General features: G+C 41.1%; 2 protein-coding genes across 3 annotated transcripts in view; one reads left to right on the top strand and one right to left on the bottom strand.

The window, feature by feature from the left end:
• The window catches only part of GPM6B (glycoprotein M6B), a 166,817-nt gene that overhangs the window by 11,865 nt on the left and 132,120 nt on the right, over positions 1-22,832 (top strand). The window lies entirely within an intron of this gene.
• LOC132568857 (transcription factor Sp2-like) lies at positions 7,876-17,095 on the bottom strand. The gene is made up of 3 exons (XM_060235045.1): positions 16,996-17,095; positions 11,632-11,755; positions 7,876-8,622 (listed from the first exon to the last, which is right to left on the bottom strand). Exons 1-3 carry the CDS (start codon positions 17,093-17,095, stop codon positions 7,956-7,958), a joined length of 891 nt encoding a protein of 296 aa, XP_060091028.1. The 3' UTR covers positions 7,876-7,955.

Below are 22,832 nucleotides of genomic sequence, written 5' to 3'. Positions count from 1 at the left end.
TTCCAAGACAGCTGGAGGGCCCCTGAAGCCAGAGTCATGCTGGCTTCACGGAATGCGTTCTAAAAAAATTCTTATGCAGTTCCAATAATAGCCACTAGGGTGCAGGGAAGGCAGAGCACAGTAAAGAGCCTATCTGACACTGGGGCTCAGCCTTTCTGCAGGGTTGTTTCTCAGATCCTGCTAAACATATCAACCAAGCCAACACTGGAGCAAGGCAAGATCAGCCAGGACAAGCTACATTCCTAACAATGTTATTATCTCCAACACTGTTATGGTTTCCTTTTCCATTTAGTGTCACCCAGTTCCTGCACAGCCAGATCTTGCAAAAGGGCAAGGTAGTTAGCAGGGCTTTTTTTGTAGAAAAAGCCCAGCATGAACTCATTTACATATCAGGCCACACACCCCGATGTCACAATTGTTCCAAACAGGACTTTTAAATAGGAAAAACCCAGCAGGAACTCATTTGCATATTAGTCCACACCCCTGCTGCCAAGCCAGCTGGAACTGTGTTCCTGTTAAAAAAAACCCTGGTTGTTAGTGTTTGTTAGCAAAATAAAAATCTTATTTTGTTTTTTCTACACTTCCCTAACTCTTTCCCATACCCTTCTTCTTTATTTTGCTCTCTTCCTTTCATGATCTGCCATGTATCTATCCTCACTTCTAATCCCCCCTTCTGTTTTTCAGTCTCAGCTCCTCGTCACCAAGAGAGAGATCTTGGGGTCGTGGTAGATAACTCACTGAAAATGTCAAGACAGTGTGCGATTGCAATAAAAAAGGCCAACGCCATGCTGGGAATTATTAGGAAGGGAATTGAAAACAAATCAGCCAGAATCATAATGCCCCTGTATAAATAGATGGTGCGGTCTCATTTGGAATACTGTGTGCAATTCTGGTCACCGCACCTCAAAAAGGATGTTATAGCACTGGAAAAAGTTCAGAAAAGGGCAACTAGAATGATTACAGTTTTGGAACACTTTCCCTATGAAGAAAGGTTAAAATGCTTGGGGCTCTTTAGCTTGGAGAAATGTCGACTGCGGGGTGACACGATAGAGGTTTACAAGATTATGCATGGGATGGAGAAGGTAGAGAAAGACGTACATTTCTCTCTTTCTCACAATACAAGAACTCATGGACATTCAATGAAATTGCTGAGCAGTCGGGTTAAAAGGGATAAAAGGAGGTACTTCTTCACCCAAAGGGTGATTAACATGTGGAATTCACTGCCACAGGAGGTGGTTACGGCTAGAAGCATAGCTAGCTTCAAGAGGCGTTTAGATAAAAATATGGAGCAGAGGTCCACCAGTGGCTATTAGCCACAGTTTTTGTGTGTGTGTGTGTGTGTATATATATATATATAAAATTTCTGGCCACTGTGTGATACAGAATGGACTGGATGGGCCATTGGCCTGTTCCAACATGGCTTCTCTTATGTTCTTATGTCACCCATCCTGGTTAGCAATTTAGAACATATTTAGGAGTAGTACAGGAGCAACCCTCAACCCTTTGTTAATATTATGAACGGGGAGTTAATAATCTATCCATGCTGTAAAAGGATGCTTCCACTCTTAACACATTTCAAAAAAATGTTAATTTGCCTCAGTGGTAACAAGTGTGGAACAGAAGTTAGAAATTATTTACTTTATTTATATTCTTCCTTTCTCCCCAAGGGGGACCCAAATCAGCTTACATTGTTCTCCTCTCCTCTGTTTTATCCATATGACAATCCTGCAAAGTAGGTTTGGCTGAGAGTGTGTAACTGTCTCATGGTCACCCAACAAGCTTCCATGACAAAGCTGGTATTCAGACCTGGCTTTTCCAGATCCTGGTTGGACACTTTAACCACTACCCAAGCTTAGCTTCCTTTGCAAATAGCATGGGAGGCCTGGAGATAACCTGGGTGAAGGTGTTCCAATTCTTTTCTCTTTTAGCCCTGGAACTCCTATGATTATCCTGTAGCTAGTGGCCAACTTTGAGATTCCTAGTTTTATTTTCTGAGTTAAGTGTGACAAATGGGCAGACAGGTTGAAATGTGGATCCTTTTATTATTATAGATCGTATGGTAACAGCCAGCTCAGTGATTTGTTTTGTTATGATATTTTGTTTGGGCCAGGATCATATGAGGAGACAGATGGAATCTTTGTCTGGGGGCCCATGATGGATCTATCCAATTTCTTTCTATCCGAGGGCCCTGGTTTTATCCAATTACTTTCTATCAGAGGAAAAGGAAGCAAATGGTCAATGGATGTGCAAATTTCTGCATAAGCTAGGGGGAGGAAAGTAAGGTTGAATCCAGAATGCACCTGTCAAGATGGATGGTCAGCCAGCGCTGCAGTTCTCCAAATGGAAGGTGCATTTTAATGCCCAGCTAGCTTTTTACAAACAACTAGAAGTCCATTGGGGCAAATACAAACACAGCCCAACAATGTAGCTTAGCAAGCAAAAGTTTTGATTCTTTTGATTACGCTCTTTAAGTGAATGCTTGCAGATCAAGATTTGCTCCTCTCTCCTTCCTAAATTGTGCATGTGCTGATCATCAAGGCAAGGCAGCAAAGTGGAATAGAAACTGTAGTCTAACTAGCAATATTGTCCATGTAGAAGGTCAGTAGGCCCATACTGCCTCTCCATTAATATGCATCTATCACAAATTTCACCAGCATGTAAAAAGCTTTTGGTTTGGTTTGGTGTTTTCTCATTGACTATCCTTCCCACCCCCATAAAATGTTGTTAAAGTTGCCTGCTGGTTTTTTTGAATGGTTTTAATGTGGTTTTTTTATAAAAAAATATTCTCCACCTTGAGGGCTTTAATTGAATGGAGAAGTAGGATAAAAATGTTTTAAGTAAATGAAAATAGATAAATCTGTTTGGGCAAACTCTTTTTTCAGGGGAAGAATCCACATACATACATTTTAGAGTATCTGAAACACTGTGGACTTCCTGGGGATTTCCAGAAGTGTTAAAGTGGGAAACCTTTCTAGAAATAAAAGAAATCCGTAACAGTGATTATTGTGGGTTAGGGATATTAACCAGCTAGTGGTTAATAGAGGAATGTTGTTTAACTCATCTGCTTTCCCACCCCCATAAAATGTTCTTAGTTGCCTGAAATTTTGAGGTGCAGAAATAAATCCTTGTTCCTTGAGATGTCTGACACCTTTGAATGTCAATGTGACCAGAAATTTTCTAATGAGAAGCCTTGACTTGCACATATGAACTGCAGCCGCAGGCAAAAGGAGAAGGAGCAAGAACTTTTCCATTGGTTTGCCACTCTCAACTGTCATTCATTCTTCTGTTAATGACCAGGCACTCTGCAGGAGGGGAACAGGAGAGAACCTCTAAAACTGGTTTGCTTTCACCAGTTTTGTATTTTATGTTTCCTTATTAAATCTTATCTGTTCCTAATTTCTCTTTTAAAAAAGAAAGATGGAATGTATTTATAATCCTCTGCGTTCTGTTGTTAGTGTTTGAAGACTTCTTCACTATCCTGAGAAGGGGAGTACTTCCCTTCTGTGCAGGGCTTTTTTGTAGAAAAAGCCAAACAGGAACTCATTTGCATATTAGGTTACACCCCTTGATACCAAGCCAGCTGGAACTGCGTTCCTGTGTGTTCCTGCTTTTAAAAAGCCCTGCTTCTGTGATTTTATGCTTTCACAAGCAGATATTGTAATCTTAGCCACTTCTTTGTATATAAAACTGCAAAAAATCTTCTAGGCTTGAGTATTTGTGATTATTTGACTAGAAACACTTATTGGTATGTCTCACACAAAAAAAGTCCTCTGCCGGAAGTCACAGGGGGCTTGTCAACCCTATCTCATGTACAGATCAGAAATTAATTGCTTCTGTATGTGCTGCAAACTGTAGTTTGTTAATAAGAATGAATCCAAACTATGGTTAATTCTCTTCTTTTCAAACTGTGGTTTTGTTAATCAAAGTTCACTGACAACTGTTTTTTAGGAAAAATAACTTCTCAGTGATATCAATCCGATTACATTTAAATTTGTGTATGCATGTGAAATGGGTCTTTTTTCTTTCTAGAAGAAATACGGTACATCTTCACATCATAATTTTGCATATGTGCAATGATGAGCATGTAAGTAAGTAGCTATACATAGTTAGATTTTTTGAATAATATTTTTCATCTGCTTAGGGGGCTTAAGTACTAACCTCTCTTTCTGAGGAGTCAGATAAACGGAGCCTTTATACACTTTAGCTTAACTCATTCCTTTTTATTTAGGGCTGATTAGAGATCTGTACATGTGTTTTTGCCATACTCAGCTGTAACTCTTCCTTGCATGTGTTGCCAGAGGGATGCAGGATGGCAGCAGTTTGCTGATAGGATGCATTGTTGTTTCAGTGCTGACTGTGGAAATGCAACACTGTAAATATTAATCAAGAAGAGCTAAATGGAAAATGCAGTAAAGAATATGTTTGTTTATTGAACTAAATCATTTCTACTTTCTTCCAAACCACAGGATTCTCAAGGTCATTGCAAATAATTAAAGAATACATTATTGGCCCGAAATAGATTAATATTAAATGAGAACAAACAAAAAATTAGTGCTTGGCTAAAAGAGGCAGCAAAAGCTTAAAGCCTGATAGACTAAAACCAGGGTTTTGCCTGATGCCTGAAGCTTAGGCAGAGAATGCCTCTAATGAAGGGGCCACAACTGAGGACAGCTTTTTTTTGGTAATCACTCAGCTTGCTTTCAGTAGTGAGGTCTCAGAGAACTGAGATTCTGATGAACTGCAGGAGCTTTGCTTGTTGCGAGAATTTTATTAATGAACGTACTGGGGTGTGGATAGACTTGGGGGTTTTAGGTGATTCAATTATACCTATCTTCTTTAACAGTCTGATCTTCGCATATAATTCTCATTGTTAACCTAATTCTCTCCATAATCTTTTTTTCTTTATCTTTACAGGCCTTGCAAGTATTAATGGAGCCCTATGTTTCACACAGATGTAATGGGTATCTAACAAAACCATTTTTTGATTACTGATGTGTTGATCAATTTAGATCCAAGGTTTCTTGTACTTATTAGCAAACTCAGGTGGCTTATGGAGGTGGATGTGAGGCTAACAAGAAGCATGGATTTGTGCTGTAGAATATTGGCATTTCACAGCGTTGCTAAAGACCATTGCTTCTTTGAGGAAAAACTATGGCCATGCTTTTAAGCTTCAACACAGTTGTAAAATTTGCTTCTTCTTCACCTAATGTCGTACTGAGGAACCAGAAACCTTGAGTTTCTCAGTTAGTATCTTAGTTCAGTTCAGGAACTACTTGTATCATTTTTAATATCAGTTGCTAGATCTAGTTGGCTGTGGTTATGGTAGCATTTTGCTTTATGTAGTACTAGCTTGATCCACATGCTTCACTATGGTATGTAAGTACCATTTGCGAATTTCTTTGCTGCATCTTTAAGCTGCTTCTGCCTTGTAGCATATCTTATACAATGGCATATCTTATACAACGTCTGCCAGGAGTTTTCTTGAGGGCAGTAAGAGGTGATGGGTGTGAGAGGTGTGTGTGGGGGGGCATTGGCCGGAGGGAGAGGTGGTGTGGTGGACACTTTGACATGTTCATGTGAGAGGTTCACTTCCAAACGGGCCCTCAAAAGGTCATACACCATTTCCCCCTGATCATTTGAAAGCTGAGTTTCCATACAGGCTTTTATGTAGAATCCCTAGAAAATTTTAGAGGAAGACTGGGAGGTGCATTTTACCTGAGGGCACGTTCAATGACTCCCAGTAGGAAATGCATACTGTTTAGAATGTTGTGGGTGAGGACCCATCAGGCTGCATATGCAAATGACCTCTGTGTTCCAACTGTTTGGGGGGTGGGGGGGTGGAGTATGGAATGTTGTCAGCAGTTTCCTGTGACTGTAACTCAAGACCAACCAGGCTGCACAGGAAGATTGGCAAGCCTAGTGAGCTTTAGAATGTTGGGGGTGACGTCCAATCAGGCAGGTTCTGCAAATGTCCATTTGTTGTAATTGTCTCTGTGAGTGGGGAAAGAGGCCGCAGCCTCCAAGCCATTCTGTATCCTTATGGGAAAACAAATTTTGCTCCTTTTTATCTCCTGAGGGGGTAAATTTCTTAAAATATTTTCTTAATGGCTATCTACATCATGAAAGGAATGTTTTCCCCAAATTTCAAGTTTCTAGATCCAGGGGGGGGGGCTGATTTGTAGGTCAGAAGATGTGTGTCTGAGACTTTTTTGTAGTAGGGACTCCTTTGCATATTAGGCCATATTCCTCCTAGAACTTACAGTAGGCCCTGTACTAAGAGTCCTGTAAACTCTTGGAGGATTGGCTACATCAAGGATGTGTGGTCTAATATGTAAAGGAGTTCCTGCTACAAAAAAGAAGCCACACATATATCAAGAAATGTGATTGTTTCTCCCCTAGGCTAGCCTCTCACATTGGCTGGCCAAGTTACATCGTTAATAAAAAAATAACAAGGATTTGACACTTAATCAAAGAAAAACAACATACTTCAAGCAATTACAACTAAAAAATAAAGTGGATTTTTTGTTTTAATTTAAAAGCTCAAAAATAACAAGCCGTATGTTTTTGAAACATGTAGGAAACACAATGCAATATATAGTCTATGATACAATATACACTATAATACAGAGAAAAGGGGCTGTTACCGGGAGACTTTTTCTAAAAGGGGGGAGGGGCAACAAAAACCAATAAAGAGATCGTCAGGAGAGAGAATGCCTATGTTTCAGTACGTGGAAACCAGGTGGCACTGGATCGCAGCATTCTCTTTTTACGTGAAGATCTGCAGAACCAGTTGGGCAAAAGCTGCCCACCCCAGCAGTGCAGAATCACATGCTATCGTGCTCCAGAGATTCCCCCTCCCCTCTGTGTGCCTTGGAGGTACCTTCTAACACAGCTGGGATTCTTTCGCTAGGCCATAGAACTGTCCTACGCAAGAGGAGTTCCCTTTTGCACAGGGGCTTCCTCCCACTCTCCTCCATGAACAAAAGGCTGCTCCCATGCATACACCCCTGGGGGGAAAACATCCAAAACCCTGCTATGTGCACAGAGAAGGCTCTGATTCACAGACCAGTAAATGGAACTGTCTGGGTCCCGCGTTTGGTAACGATGAAAGGGCTTTGGATTGCACTTGCGCCATTCAATTCAAGCAAGGCTCTGTTTCTTTCGTTAAGGAAATTAATTATTTTTTTAAAGAAAAACAACAAACCTGTCCGCAATACATAATCTGGAAACTGGGTGGGAAGGGAGGAAGAATGTAAGGCAACGTTCTCTGTAGAAAAAACACGGGGCTTCCTAAGGAGGCTTTTTGTAATATATAGATATAGATATTTATAGATATTTATAATTTTAAATATAAAGTAGGAATGTGCTGGGGGGGGAAAGATGCAGTGAGTCCCCATTTTCAGGCAGCATCCCTATCCCCCATTAAAAAGCTTCACAAGCACGTGGGGGTGGGGAGGAGGAGCTGGGACTACAAGGGAGGGGTGCAGCTGGTTTTACTATCACTTACATACGGAGGCCCTTTGGTGCAATGGAGTAAAAAAATTATTTTGTGGGCTCCCAAGGATTGCTGGGCCGGGGGGCTCTGCCTTGCTACTGCCGCCCCCCCCCCCATCTCTTTCCTGCCCGCTCCTGGACTTTGTGCTGATTTCAGCCAATTTGTTTGGAAGTGATGTTGCTCCTTCTCCACATCCCAGCCTGACACCACGCTGTCCAGTGCACCTTCTGAAAGGGTTCCAAGGAGCGCTTCGGGAGGCAGAGGCCAGCGATGGACCTTGGGACACAGTGGCCTTTACTCCCTTTTCCTGTCAAGAGACGACTGGGAAAGCTGACGTCCCCGATCAGGAGTGTAACTTGGGGTGTTTTTTCCCCCCCCCCCTGTCCTTTGACCCCTCGTAGCAACAGGGTCACCAAAACCCCTGGGATGGCTCCCCTGTATCTTCTGGTTGCATCCAGCCCTACAAGTTCTTGGTGACCAGGTGGGTTTTATAGTGCTTCGTCAGGTGGTCACTTCTAATGAACCGCTTTTGGCACTGGGCACACTCAAAACGCTTGTCACCTGTGTGTGTCCGGGCATGCCGCTGCAGTTCATCGCTGCGTGTGAACCGCTTCCCACAGAAGACCCAGTTGCAAATGAACGGACGCTCTCCTGTGTGCAGGCGCACGTGGGCCCGCAGCAGAGAGGTCTTGCGGAAGGTCTTCCCACATTCGGGCACATGGCAAATGTGCCTCTTCTTACCCTGATCCCCCAACCTTTTTTCTCCATCCTTGCAGTTAGGGCAGGTGCACGCCATCCGCCGTCTCTTCTCCCCAGGCTGCAGGTCCCCCGAAAGTGCCTGCTCCATCTGTAGCTGGATCTGGGTGGGGCTCAGGCCGCTTATGGTCAGGTTGTTGCCGGAAACGTTTTGCACCGTCAGCTGTTGCTGGCCTCCGGTGTTGGTGATGGTGACAGGGACGCCCTGAACTTGCACCCCATTGATGCTGATGGTCTGCATGGCCTGAGCAGCGGCGGCAAGCTGAGCCGCATTGAGGCTGATGATGCCTCCGGCAGGGGCGATCTTTGGCAGGGCACGCTCCTTGCGAGCCCCCGTCTTTTTGGTACTTCCTCCTTCCTCGAGGGGCAGGCTGAGGAGGAGCAGGAGAGGCTACAGCTGCTTCCACAGCTGGAGGGCCAATTTTGCTACATGTGGCAGCAAGCAGGGCTAGCGGAGATGGCTGAGAATCCTGGGCTGTCGAAGCAGCAGGCTGCAAATACTCACTGGGGCTGACAGCAGCAGTAGCAGCCATACTGTTTTCTGAATCGGCTGGGAAGCAGAGGCGGCAGCGGCTGGGACCCCCCTCACGGCGCCATCTTCCTCCTCAGCAGCCCGGGCACCGCCCTCCATATATATATATAATGGGTACCTGAGTGTCCTTCATTTCACTAGTGGACAGGGCACCTAACAGAGTACTGGAAGCAATATACATGTATGCATCCATGGTTATGATAGTACGGGAATAATAATAAAATAATAACATAAAGGTGGCAACAGTAATGGGATAAATGTTGGGAAATGCAGTTTCTATATAATAATGAGGCATAAAGGAGTTAATTCAAAAGATAAGTTTTAAAGATTTAGTGTGGGGAAGATCTGGCATTGCAGAAATGTTCTGGGAAGAAGGAGCAATAGAGAAGATACAGCTTATTTCAAAAATACTTTATTATAAACTTTCTTTTTATAATCCAGGAGTAGACCTGTCTACTGTTTGGAAAGGGCACAAAGCAAATATGCAACATCTACAGGAGGTCTGTAGTTACAGTTGGCAACATTCATTCTTGACATGTTCAAATCTACTTTTTGATACTTTTCCTCCTCTCAATCACTTCCCATTCCCCACTGATCTTCAGAACATGGTGAAAACAAAGTAAGAATGGAGGAGGGAGAGAGACTAAAAGAAAGAAAATAGAGATGGGGGGAAATCTAGTGCTTTCCCTCTGATACAGAGTTGGTTAAGACTGTGAAAGATTTAATGTAAAGTAATGGAGCTGCAGAAGCAAAGAATAATGAGAAACAAAGGTAGTAAGATGGGGTGTGTGGATGACATGTACATCTATCACGCCAACTGAAAAGTCAAGAAGATCCTAAGCTGGGATGTCTTGTAAATATTTCGCTTGCTTTCTTGTATACATCAGAATGTTTACTACAACAGCAAAAGTCCTTTGTGTTGAAACTACTAAAGTAATTACTTTAACATTTTTAAAATCTCAACTTACTAAATGGATAAGTACTTTTTAATCAGTTTGCAGAGTACTTTTTAATCAGTTTGCTTGAAGATGTATTAACTTTTGATGCTGGTGTACCATGTGCTTTCTTGCTGTGGAAGTATTAGCAGTTCTTTGCTTAGTAACCCCAGACATTTTGTGTGCTCTGTATGATGTCATGAATAGCAAGTTACTTATTTTTTCCTTATGAATGCTGACATTCTTGAAAGTCTTAATGTTTTCCATCTATATATTATCCCAGAGGTGGCTCAGGAATCACATGTGATTTTTTCACACATATTATGTGGCTCCCGCAGGTATATCAGGAACTTAATGTTGGCTTACTCTCAAGTAAGCATGCTTAGCATTGAGATCTCAGTCAGGCTCTGAGTGATGACCCATAAGTAGGTGACTATTTCCAAATTTTCCGCTGTGTGTGAAGTGGGGAAGGAGAGGTAAATAGGCAGGTTAAGTAGGTAAGGAGGGGGAAATAGGCTCTTCTCCTCCACCACAGAGGTTGCCCAGAGACCTAGAGCAGAGAAAGAGTGCAAGAGCCAATGAAGTCACTGGAAGGAGGGATTGAATTAAGGGGTTCCCTCTTAGTTTCATAGCTCTTGTAGAAGCTGTATTTATTAAGCTTGGTGTCAAGGCAAAGAGAGATGCGTAATGATGCAAATTGTGACTAGTGATATGGTACATGTGTGTTTCCTTCTCCCACTGGTGCAAAAAATAATTCCCTAACATTTCCCTGTGCTGGTTATGGTGACTGTTATTTCCAGCTTTTGTTTTTTAAAGTCTCCTCCTAACATGGCTGTATTGGAAAGTGCAGATATATGTATTTTATCTTTCTTTATAAATAAAATATTAATAAAGACACATCTGTTAATTTCTTGCGGTTGTTAAACAGCTGACGTTTATTCTGTGTGGCTCTTACGTTAAGCAACTTTGGTCATCGTGTGTTACACAATAATACTAGATTTCTGTCTGAGATAATAGTTTCATTGTAGTGGTTTCCTTTCTAGTAGATTTTCTATTGATTACCCCCGCCCCCATCCCCACACATAGAATACATTGCATACCCTGTCAGGCAGCATATTCTCAAGATATAGGGCAAAAGTCTTTCTGCTTCCTGCAGTATATATATATAAGACATTGTATGAGATTTGGTTTATCCTGCATGTGAGCCTCTCCCTGTCTAAGCAATGTCCTATATCACCTTCATATTAATAGCTTATTCAGTATCTCAATAGGGTAAGGAAGTTGTGTATTATGTGTGTCAGTTCTAGTAGAATATATGTCTTCGTTTTGTTTTAGTGGCTATTGTTTGTTTTTATAGCATTTAAGAAGTTGGTGTCAAATAGCAAGGAATGAAATTTAAACGAATAGATCAATAAAATTACTGTCTAATTTCTCTTTGTATTGAAAAGGAATCCAGAATGATATGAAATAGAAACACAGCAGCAAGATTGCCATTCCATTTTGTTTCATGATAAAATATTATACTCTGGTACAAGCTTTTCTTTCCATGTTTTTATTGTGAGGTCATTTCTGTATATATAGTAGTCATGAATGCTCTATACATTTACAGATGTTTACAATCTGTAGGGGAGCCAGCAAGAAAACATCATTAACTCTCATGTACAGCTCCCTTCCGCATCTTGAATATGGATAAAGTTGACATTGAGCCAACATTTCCTGTTTCAAGTCCAGACTTCTGGAGACCTTTTGAGAATGGTTTCAAGTTGGGTCCATAATGTGAATCTGGTCTCATCCTGTCAGATGTTCAGTGTAAACTTGGTGATATTTTTTTTATTTGTAACTATTAATGGACAGATGCCAGCAAGCAGTTTTCCTTCCTCTCTTTCTCTTTGGTTTGGCTGCTTTTTTCCTACTGTTCTTTCCTTCCATCTCCAGGGAAAAACACTTGAGCCAAAGAGGACAAGGAAGCAAAATAGTCTGGCAATATCCATTTCCTGCTGCTTAAGCCAAAGCAAGTGCTGCTTGGAAGAGTGAGTGCTGGAAGAGAAGGAGGAACTTCAAGTACAGCCACCAGTAGCAGCTGTCAGGGCTGATAGCTGGTACAGGTGCATGGTATGTCTATGAAGTATGTAAGCTGGAACTCTGGCTAGTGCTGCATGTCCCAATGAATCTGATGAAATATGCCTGTTTTAAATTAAATGCTATGAAAGAAGTTGAGCATAGTGCAGAATATGAACAGTATCTGGCTATTTGCAAAGTTCTCTCACTAGAACAGAAAACTGGAACGGTATATGATAAAACCATGGGCAAGGAAGAAGGATGTCTGGATTTAGTTTTAAGTTACAGATACTGTCCCAGCAAGCAACCAGTTGTTCAGTAGGAACACCACACACAGAAACTTCATGCAGGTGTGGGTTGTAATGGCTCCTTTCTGGTGGAACCAGCTGCCGTAAGAGGTGAGGGCCCTGCGGGACCTTGGCCAGTTCCACAGGGCCTGTAAGACAGCCCTCTTCCGGCTGGCTTATAACTAACTGGCATTGGAAACTGAGTGTAGTTTTGATAGACCGCTGTTATATGTTTTATTATTTTACTGTTTTAACTGTGTAAGATGTTTTAAATTCAAAATTTATGTTAGATTTTATGTGTTGTGAGCCGCCCTAAGCCACTTCGGTGGGAAGGGCGGGATATAAATTGAAATAAACTTGAAACTTGAAACTCTTCTCCCCCAATACAGCTGTCTGCTTTGGTCTTCAGATCCATAAGAGCTACATGTATGCGTATGTGAAATGGTGTTTCATGGGTGCAACTTGCTAGATGATGATTTATCTTTTACTGAATTATTTCTGTTTGTAGAACAGATTTAAACAATAAAAGGTTGGATCCTTCAGTAGTTACTAATTTTTATTTACATCATTTATACCTTGCCTTTCTCCCCACTGGAGATCCAGAGTGCCTTACATCATTTCCCTTTCCTCAGTCTTATTCTCACAACAACCATAGTGGGTTAGGGTCACCCAGCAAGCTTCCGCAGCAGCAGAAGAGATTGGATTTATACCACACCTTTTACTACCTGAAAGAGTCTCAGAGTGGCTTACAATCTCCTTCCCCTTCCCACAACAAACACCCTGTGAGGTGTCTGAGAGAGCTCTCCAAGAACTGCTCTTGAGCAGAACAGCTCTGAGAGTTATGACTGACTCAAGGTCACTCCAGCAGTTGCATGTGGAGATGTGGGGAATCAAACCTGGTTCTTCCAGATGAGAGTCCATGCACTTAACCAGTACACCAAATTGACTCTCAGGTTGGAATCAGAGCCTGGGTTCCCCAGATCTAGTCTGACACTGATGGCTAGGGATCAGCATAGACTGGGAAAATAGAGATTTCCGAAGGTTCATGGTGTCTTACAAACCACTAATCTTTCCTGTTAACCTTTTGAGTTCACTTGTAAGTCACACCACTGCCGCAGCAAGTGAACTCAGAAGGCATTGGTGGCACAACTCAATGAGTAGATCCCTCTAAATGGATTCTTTAAATGATTTTTGCAAGCCATGCCACCACATAACTCACAAGTGAATTCAGAAGGCATTTAAATGCTTTCTGAGTTCACTCACTGAATTGTGCTGCTGTGGCTTGGAAAAGATGGTCTCTTTAAGTGCCTTCTCCAAGCTCTGCTGTTGGTGCCAGCGTGTCTGTCAACATGAACCACATGATTCTCCTAAAGCCATCTGGGAGTTTTGTGGGGGCGGGATGACAAGAGCCGAGGTTTGCAAACCACAAACCAAGCCCAGTTTATGATGAATTTTGGTTCATAATTTGGTTTCTGCCCATCCCTACTAACAACTATATCATGCCTATCCAGTTGACTAATCCTGTAAAAAGCGAGGCTTTTTTTATAGAGTAAAAACATCTGCTGTGTATTTGATAAGGGGAGTTTTTTAAAAAAAGTTTCAGTATTTGACTGAGGGAATCATTAGAGCAGACAGATGAGATAATGTCACTCGTGTAATTTAAATATAAGTCTAAACTCATTAATTGCGGAAATATTTTAAATACAAAATTGGCAAAAAAGTACACTTTAAGATTGAAAAGAATAATGGGTGCCAAAATAAAGGGTCCCTGCACAATCAGTATAAATTAAATTGTATCAAGAACATAAACACTGCCAGCTTGGTATGTTTCTAGTATTTTTTCAGTCAGATTGAGTGTTTTAAATTAAGGTTAAATATTTTTAATATCGAGGAAAAGGAGTGGGAGAGCTAGTGGGAGAATGCAGGGAGCTTTTACCTAGCAAAGTAATGTTGCAATTGATTGTTAAAACTGCCATACAATAGTGGGGGGTTTTTTAATGCAGGGATGTTTGTATTGCCAGCATAGATTATTTGTATTAAGTTGACATCTAAAGGACATAACAGGTACTTCATTGTTCATGGAAGTTTAATTTCGGTAGATTTGAACCATAGTGTTATCACACGAATTGGAACATCAGAGTTTTAAATGTATCTAGATATTCCCTGTTAAATTACAGTAGCCAGTCCTCTTCCTGTGTCTGCTGTGATTCTCATTCAAAATTATCCAGGGGGCTGAATATACTTTAATTAAACTAGGGAATTTATTTAAGCATTTGCATATATTTTTAAAGACAGAGGGTTAACATGGTCTTTGGGTGCAGAGACCGTTGTTGTTGCAAACCAAATGGTTTTCAGTGGCAACTACCTGCAGACTCAGTTGTAGCCATGGAACCCTTTTACAAATGTGATCATAATTATAAGTGGTGTGTGAAAGTTAGGAGGAGTTTTCATGAAGAATAGTTTTATAGGGTTGAAGTAGATGTCAATGGCAGCCAGTAAAAGTTAGATTTTCGATCTTTTTGAAAAAAAATTGGTCAGTAAAGTCAGTATTTCTTTTTGTGAATGCAATTTGTGTGTAAGGGGGGTTGTTTTCCTTACTACGTTTTGGGGGAGACATGATGACTTCCCAGTTAAAAGACAGATCTTAGCTACATCCATCAGTGGTTCATCCTGGTGTGCTGGAGGAAACTAGTTTCAGTAGCCATGCCATGGCTGCATATTGCAAAGGAACTATTCCACTTTATAGTGTCAGAAATACCACAACAAGAGCAGAGCTTATCTGGACAATGAAAACAATTTCAGCTGACTTTGCTTTTGAGCCATCATGTGAACGTACTGGGGAAACTTTCCAGTTTATGACTGATTTCCCACTAGCCTTATGCCGCTCTCACACTCCTCTTCTCTGCGGGGATTCCGTCAGATTTCACACTGTCTGCCCCGGGGCTGCAACTAGCTTCACCTTTTTCATGCGGCAAACAGAAACCTCTAAAAACCAGTTTCTGTTTGCCACGGGAAAAAGGCAAAGCCCCAGGGCAGATAGTGTAAAATCCAACAGAATCCCGCACAGACAAGAGGAGCGTGAAAGCAGCGTAAAGTTAGTGGGAAATCCATCTATGTTTCTAAATGCACTGCCCTAACATTTTTCCCTTCCAAGGACAAAGGCATGGTATTAACAGAGAGACAGCCTTTGGTATATATAATATTCATGTAGTCCATAATGCATTCTGCAGGGGCTTGGCAGAATGGAGAGAAGATGCAGCAAATTTAATTCTCCTTTTTCATGACTTTTTAGATGGGCGGCCACCATGATGGGAGGATTTTCCAAAAATTCAGAGATCTTGGTATCCCAAATCATTGTTTCTTGAAACATGTTTCTTCTAGGAAACATGTTTCTTCACTGGAAAGTGTTGTCACAAGACTGATTGAACCATTGTAGACAGATTGAGCAGTTACGAAGTGCTTTAAGGACTTTGTATCTAAAAGTGATTTGGTGAAATCTTCCACAAAGTATAGAAATAATAATTAACCTCTTAAAACATGAGACAGTGAAAGCAGAGGTGATGTTTTGTTGTATGAGTGCCTGCTTATTTATAAAATACACTGGAGTGTTTCAGAAAGAAGAACCTTTGATGCATGTGATGCACAGTGAAGTAAAAACAGAGGTCCATCAGTGGCTATTAGCCACAGTGTGTGTGTGTGTGTTATATATATATATATATATATATATATATTGGCCACTGTGTGATACAGAGTGTTGGACTGGATGGGCCATTGGCTTGATCTAGCATGGCTTCTCTTATGTTCTAACACTCACAAGAACCATAATTAATTGTGTTTGGAAGAGTTCAGCACCATTGTCTCTTGAAGCCTTCAGTAATGAGCACTATATTCCTATGAGAAGTAGTGAGTGAAAGTAGAAAGCAGTCAAGAAAGGAACTCAGAAGGTTTTAATAATAATAATATCTCTTCATTCTGGGTCCACAGGATGCAGTGAAGATATTGGGCCTCCACTGTGGCATAGCCCTTGAGAAGGGTTTAAGTTTAAAACTCCTTCTGTAGTGTTACACTGCAGCAGTGGCCTGATTCTTCCATTCTGTCCTGTGGTCCCATAGGATAGAATGGTGGAATTGGGCCACAGCAACCCCAGAGAAGGGGTTGCCCCCCACCCCTCGGAGCCTCCCAAGAAGAACCTTTCCCTACTTTTGCACTCCAGGGGTGCAAAAGGAGGGAGAAAGCCCCGCTGCCCACACCTCTTGGAGTCTCCTGAGAGGCAGGAAGGAGAGATCGTTTTGCACCCAGGTGTGCAAAAACAGGGATAAAGCCCCTCCACCCAAGAGGTGGGGAGGATCCTTTCCCATGCAGGGAGGACTCAGAGAGGCAGCCACTGGGTGGCCGCTCACTGAGTCATGTGGGGGGCACCCAATTTGGCTCCCCAGAAGGCCGGTGGCCTAGGCAGTCGCCTAGTTTGCCTAGTGGCAGGGCTGGCCCTGCCCAGGGTAGGAGGGAGAAGCTTGCAATGCCCACCCATTTAAAGTTTCCTAGATTCAGAACATTTTGTATTTTTAGTTTCTATTGTGATCCTTGTGCTTTTTCTTCATGTTTTATTTTTAAAATTGCATTATCAAGTCCCACTATTCCCCACCTTTCCATTTTAAACAGAATACAAGAGTTTTAAGCATGTTTGTATTTTACGTTAAAAATAATATCTTTAATTGTGTTTATCTATATCCTTTACAAAGTTTATATCTCCACTGCCTGGCATTACATTACATTACATGCATGGCTTGACCCCACAAGGTTCCATTAGTGACAAATGTGGACCTCATAACAAATTAGTTTACCACCCTTGTCTTAGACTCAAAGAGGAAACTGCCAGAGAAACTTGCTGCATAGATGTGTACTATAATTGGTTCTTTGAAAAGACAAAATCACCTTGAGATCCAAAGTATGCACTGGTTGCCAAGATGGTAAAAGTAGCATTATCATTTAGTAGTGCAGACATAGAAAGAGGTTTTTCAATATCTGGACGCATTTTGACCAATGAAAGGGCCAGCATTTCAAACAGAACTTTGAATGCCCACCTAATGGTCAAAGAAACTTTATATCATGTCTACAAAAACAAGGCAGACCATGTTAATATCACACAGGAGCTTTTACAGATGGCAAGAGCAGCTCATGTTCATTACAAACAATATTGTGATTAACAGCATGCCATAAAAGAGAAGGAGTGAAAAGAAAGGGAAAAGGCAGATAAACAGTGAAAAGGATAACATACAAGTAGGGTTGACAAGTCTAGTTCAAGAAAATCTGGGGACTTTGGGGGTGGAGCAAGGTTGTGACAAACATAACTGAACTCCAAAGGGAGTTCTGGCCATCACATCTAAAGGGACTCCATTCTTTTAAAATGCGTTCCCTCCATTGGAAATAATGAAAGATTAGGGTGACCTTCTTTGGGGGCTCATAGAATCGGACCCCCTGGTCCAATCTTTTTAAAAACGAGAGTGTTGGCTCTGTGATTCCCTGTTACCCATATCTTACGGTACTGTGAACTACCTTTTAAAAGTATTTGGAAATGCCACCTTGTACAGATGGCTACACATAGAGGAGTGGTGGGGCTTATGTTGTAATGTTGCCAGGTCCAATTCAAGAAACATCTAGGGACTTTGGGGGTGGAGCCAGGAGACTTTGGGGGTAGCAAGGTTGTGACAAGCATGATCCCCCTGGTCCAATCTTTTTGAAACTTGGAGGATGTTTTGAGGAGAGGCACCAGATGCTATGCTGCAAATTTGGTGCTTCTACCTCAAAAAACAGCTCCTCCAGAGTCCCAGATACTCACGGATCAATTTTCCATTATACCTTATGGGAATCAGTCTCCATAGGGAATAATGGAATGCCCAGCAGCCATTTCCCTCCCCCCCACTTTCTGAAGACCCTTAAGCCGGGAAGAGCCTCCAAACCAGGGGATCCCCTGCCCCCAACTGGGGATTGACAACCCTACATACAAGAGAAAGAAATTTTCTGTCAGTATTTGACCAGGGGTTTTTTTTTGGGGGGGGGGGATTTTGGTTAGCAAAATCAGTAATTTTGACCCTTTGACCAGTTTCCATCCCCGCCATGGAAATCAAATCAAGAAAAAAACAATATGCGGCATCATGTTTTGCTATTAACAGTTTATAAATTAGATACTTTTTTCCCTAGCCTAATTGCAAAAATTGTCAGAGTATGCAGAGGCTTCCAAGGATTGCTTGTAATTGGGCAAATATATAGTAAATCTTGCTGTATTCCTCTATAATCAGTGCCAGCCATATTTCAGAGAGGGTGATTCCATTGCTTGTTTTCTTCCTTGCATTTTAATTAGTGTCTTTGTTTAAAGCAGGAGAAGACATTAGTTCAACTCATTCAGAAACATGCAGTTTTTTCATTAGAACTGCAAGTTATTGGACTGATGCCTAAGACAGTTTGGACGCAACCCTTAATGTACTGGAGAGTAAGAAGCTTAGAGTGGTATGTAATATTGAGACAAAAATTGCAAAAATCTGCAAGGAAAATAAAGTTGAAATAAAATAAAGTTGTTTCAATTATATTTTACTTTTGTCAGAGAAGGAAAATATAACTCAGTGTAATTGGATTTTTTATTAGTCTTAATTTTTAGCTCAGAAATATTCTAGTCTCAAGCAATCCATAAAGTAGTCTGTCAAAAGGTGAAGTGATGCCTATAATTTCTGGAGCACACAGGTTATATCTTTGAATTCAGAATGATGTTGAAAGCTATTATTGTTCAATTAATCAGTGTCATTGACTTCAGTAAGAGTAGGACTTCAACCATCAGCCATGTTATTTAATGTCTACATGAAACTCCTGGGAGAGATCATCAGGGGATTTACAGTAAGATACTGCTAGTACTTGGACAATATCCGGCTCTTTTTCTCCCTAAAAGCTAAGTCAGGAGAGTCTGTGGAGGTCCTGAACAAAAGCTTGGAGATAGTAGTGAGGTGGATGAGGTCTAGTAAACTGAATCTCAACCCCAACAAATCCTTACACGGAAAACCTCTATTTTCTCCATTGGCTGAGGCTCCTCCCTTGGGGAGGAAGGGGAGGGAAGAATAGCTTGCTTTGCCAGGCTCTCTCAATCGCACTGCAGAGTTACTGAGCCAAGCCTCCATTCTATTGACTGAGGCTTCTCCCCTTCCTGGTTCCCTGGGGAAGGAAGGAAAGAGCCAGAGCTTCCTTTGCCCAGTTCCCTGAATCCATGGGAGAAATACAAAGAAAGCACCTTAAAGATCAACAAGCGCTAATGTTTTAAGCATGCTTTAAGGTTGTTGTTCTTTAAAATCTTTAATTGTATTTGTCTGTGACCTTTACAAAGTTTATATCTCCACTACCTAATCTTAAATAGGTACACGCATGGACTGGCCTGAGATGGCCGACCCAACAAGGTCTCATTTATGTCAGATCTGGCCCTCATAACAAATGAGTTTGACATCCTTGATCTGAGTTTTAAAGATCAATACCAACACCTTGAAATGTGCCTGGAAACAGATTGGAAGCCAGTGTAAATGGGCCAAGACTGGAGTATGGTCCTTACAACCACTCCAGTCAATATCCTGGTTGCAACATTCTTCAATAATTGAAATTTCCAAACACTTCTCAAGAGCAGTCCCACATAAAATACACTGCAGTAATCTAATCTAGATGTAACCTGTATGTAGCCACTATGGTAGCTATTAGGGATGAGCATGAACCAGGAAATGGTGGTTCATGTTGGTTCATGGTTTGTTTGATTGAGTGAACCAAATGTGAACCATGAATTTACATGAACCACCATTTTCCTGAACCAGTTCATGGTTTGTTTGGTTCAGGAAATGGTAGAACAGCCCCCTCATGAGTTAGAGTCTACAAACTCAGAAGGAATATTTAGCAGGCTCTCCTTCACCCATCTTCCAAGTTTGCGGAAGATTGGATTTGGGATGTCCAAGTTATAGCCTCCCAAAACAGGTGCCCCAAGGAAACCTCAGATCTAGCTTCAGGCTAGGTCCCTGAAACCACAGCAAGGCATGCCTTTTCAGCTGGGAGAGGTGTTTATAAACTGTGGGAATAAAATGATTCCCTCAAAGTCTCCTCTAAATCAGCCACACAGCAACCAGATTCTTCTTCTGCTCTCACAACAACCAACTCTTCTCTCTTTATGTTGCAAAGTGAAAGCAGCTGAGTCAGGGTGTGGTATTATAACTGCTCCCATAGAGCAGAATGGGAACTCCATGGTTGGGTGTTTCTAGGGCTCTCTGTAAGTCCACTGCCAGTGTTGCCTAGGAATTGAGTGAATCAGTTCCAGGCTGTCTGGGAAACAAATTATAAAAATTAACTACCTGAACCTCCATGGAAAAAAAGCAGTTCATTTTGGGTTTGGGAATGATGAAACCTAGTTCAAAATGAACAGTAGTTCATTTTTTGGTTTGTGCCCATCCCTAGTGGCTGCATCTTTTCTGCCTAGAAGAGGTCATAGCTGATAAAAAGGCACTCTTGGTCACAGCTGCCAGAAATGCAAGATAGAGCTGAGCGTCATATACAAATTGGTAACAATATAGCAGAAATCTCTAGATGATCCAACCCAGTGATTTCATGTAGATTTTAAAGTGCATTTTGCCTTTCCACTGACACACTTGTTTAAAAGTTACAGTATGTTACAGAGCTAACCTGTAATTCCATGTGCTAAACAGATCAGTGTATCTGAACCTGTCAGTAGCAGTAGTACTAGTATATTAGTGTAGTAGTATTTGGCATTCATGGTGCGTTCATGAAGCATTTAAGTTTCATTTTGTCCACCTATATTTTTTGTTTTGAATGACTAAAGACAAAATATATTGCCTTCTGCTATGAAATTCATATTTTCCTCTTTTTGTGCTTGAGAGACACTGTGTTCTAGCAACAGATACAGAATTACTATATTCTGTTGTAGCTCTGAGAAACTGATGGGGTTCTTTGGAATTAAATTTGGCAATTTGCCTGGGTGTATTCAGATTTTAACAAGTACTGCTTTGTGTGTTAGCACCCCCATGCCTTCCACCCCCAACTTTGGTAGCAGAGGGAGGGTGACAAACAGAAAAAGCAGCTGCTAGAAAGAAAATTGGGAGGGGGGGGCAAATTGAAAGGATACAAGAAAGAGAATGATTTTACAGCAGCTGTTAAAAGCTATCAAAAGATGGAGGCATTGCTGTAAATTCAACTTCAGCTTCAAAATTTTAATACATTCTGTAACTTTGCAAGATTAAAAGGAAAAATGAAATAATTTTTATCTAGTTCTGTTTCCCACTGCCAGCCATTAAACTACTATGACATAGAATTATATGTGACATATATGTGAGTGACATAAGCTTAAAATACATAACTGATACAGAGTTCGCTTCAGGGATTTCATCCCCCTCCCCCAGTTATCTGTATTAAGAATACAGGTACCTTTTCAGTATAAAAGAAGAATAACATGGAACATGTTGCAAAGATATAACAATCCTATTTCATACAAGCAAAAATCATTAAAGAATGGGATATCACTGGCAGCATGCCAATGAAAGTGAACTTTCTCAGAAGCCAGTTTATATATCAACCAATCATTTCCCCCTGGCCATGGCCTTAGTCAGTGCCATAACTGTTTTTAAAAAAACAGAATCTAGTAACACCTTGAACACCATCAGAATGGCATATGCTTCCAGGCTTCATTGGCTTCATCAGAAATATTAAAAGTGTGTCCTCTAAGGTTCAAACTACTTGTGATGCTGAAGTTCCATGTAATTTAGTCCTAAAATAGCTGTGGGACCAGTCTGGATTGGGGCCATGGTGCTGTTGCTATTTCTCCAATCACAAACATTCCCTTGGCTGTTTTGAATCCCAGAAGAGAAAAACACATACCAGTAACAAAAATCTTGCATTTTATATAGGCGAGCTACAAAAGTTTATGTTAGCCTTACTTACTTCTTGATTACTGTTTTCAGAGTCATAAGCAGCAAACTCTCACCACACAAAAGGAAAGTCTAAAAATTACTATAAAAGTTATCATGTAACTTAACAACAGCTGCCAGAAATTTTGTCACACACTGCTTTGTTTATCCTTATTTTTAAGTAGCCAAGATGGTTTAGCTTCTGAAGATATAAAGTCCTGATTACTTAACTGAGAGATCAGTTCAGCTCCTTGATCTAAAAAATTGTGGACATTTTGGCCACCAGAGGAGTAATAAAATTTTGGGATGGCCTTCCCAATACTCATAGTTCTTATAACAGAGTTCAAGTGCACCTTCCAAGAAAGGTTTACTTGGAAAATAGTTCCTGGGCATTTAAAATGTTACACTTACTCCATGGATTGACCTGCTACTGAATACTTGTACTTCTTTATCTCTTTTTTTTTAATGAAAGGAAGAACCTTTGACTTAGTATCATTAATAGCTAAGCCCTCATTGGAACAATACTCTGAAAAAGAACCTATAAACTTATGTAGGCCACAGATCTTGACAGAAGAGCAATATCATCTGCTTATAAAAGGCAGGATAATTTAACATGAGCCAGGCAAGGTGAATGAAATTCATCTCTAGAAATATGAGAACTTAAATAATTAAGATATAAGTTAAATAACAATAGAACAAGGATACACCCTTGCTTGACTCTTTTACTCAGTGGTATAGTGCTGGTCAGTTTACCAGATGTGCCGCATCTCATCTGGGCAGTAGGCTGCTCATACACTTTTTGGATCTGAAAAAGAAGACGCTTACCAATAGATGATT

The sequence above is a fragment of the Heteronotia binoei genome, chromosome 3, assembly GCF_032191835.1.
Source record: "Heteronotia binoei isolate CCM8104 ecotype False Entrance Well chromosome 3, APGP_CSIRO_Hbin_v1, whole genome shotgun sequence".
NCBI classification, from domain to species: domain Eukaryota; kingdom Metazoa; phylum Chordata; class Lepidosauria; order Squamata; family Gekkonidae; genus Heteronotia; species Heteronotia binoei.
The sequence above is the reverse complement of the archived record's forward strand: the minus strand, read 5'-3'. Positions and strand labels throughout refer to the sequence as shown.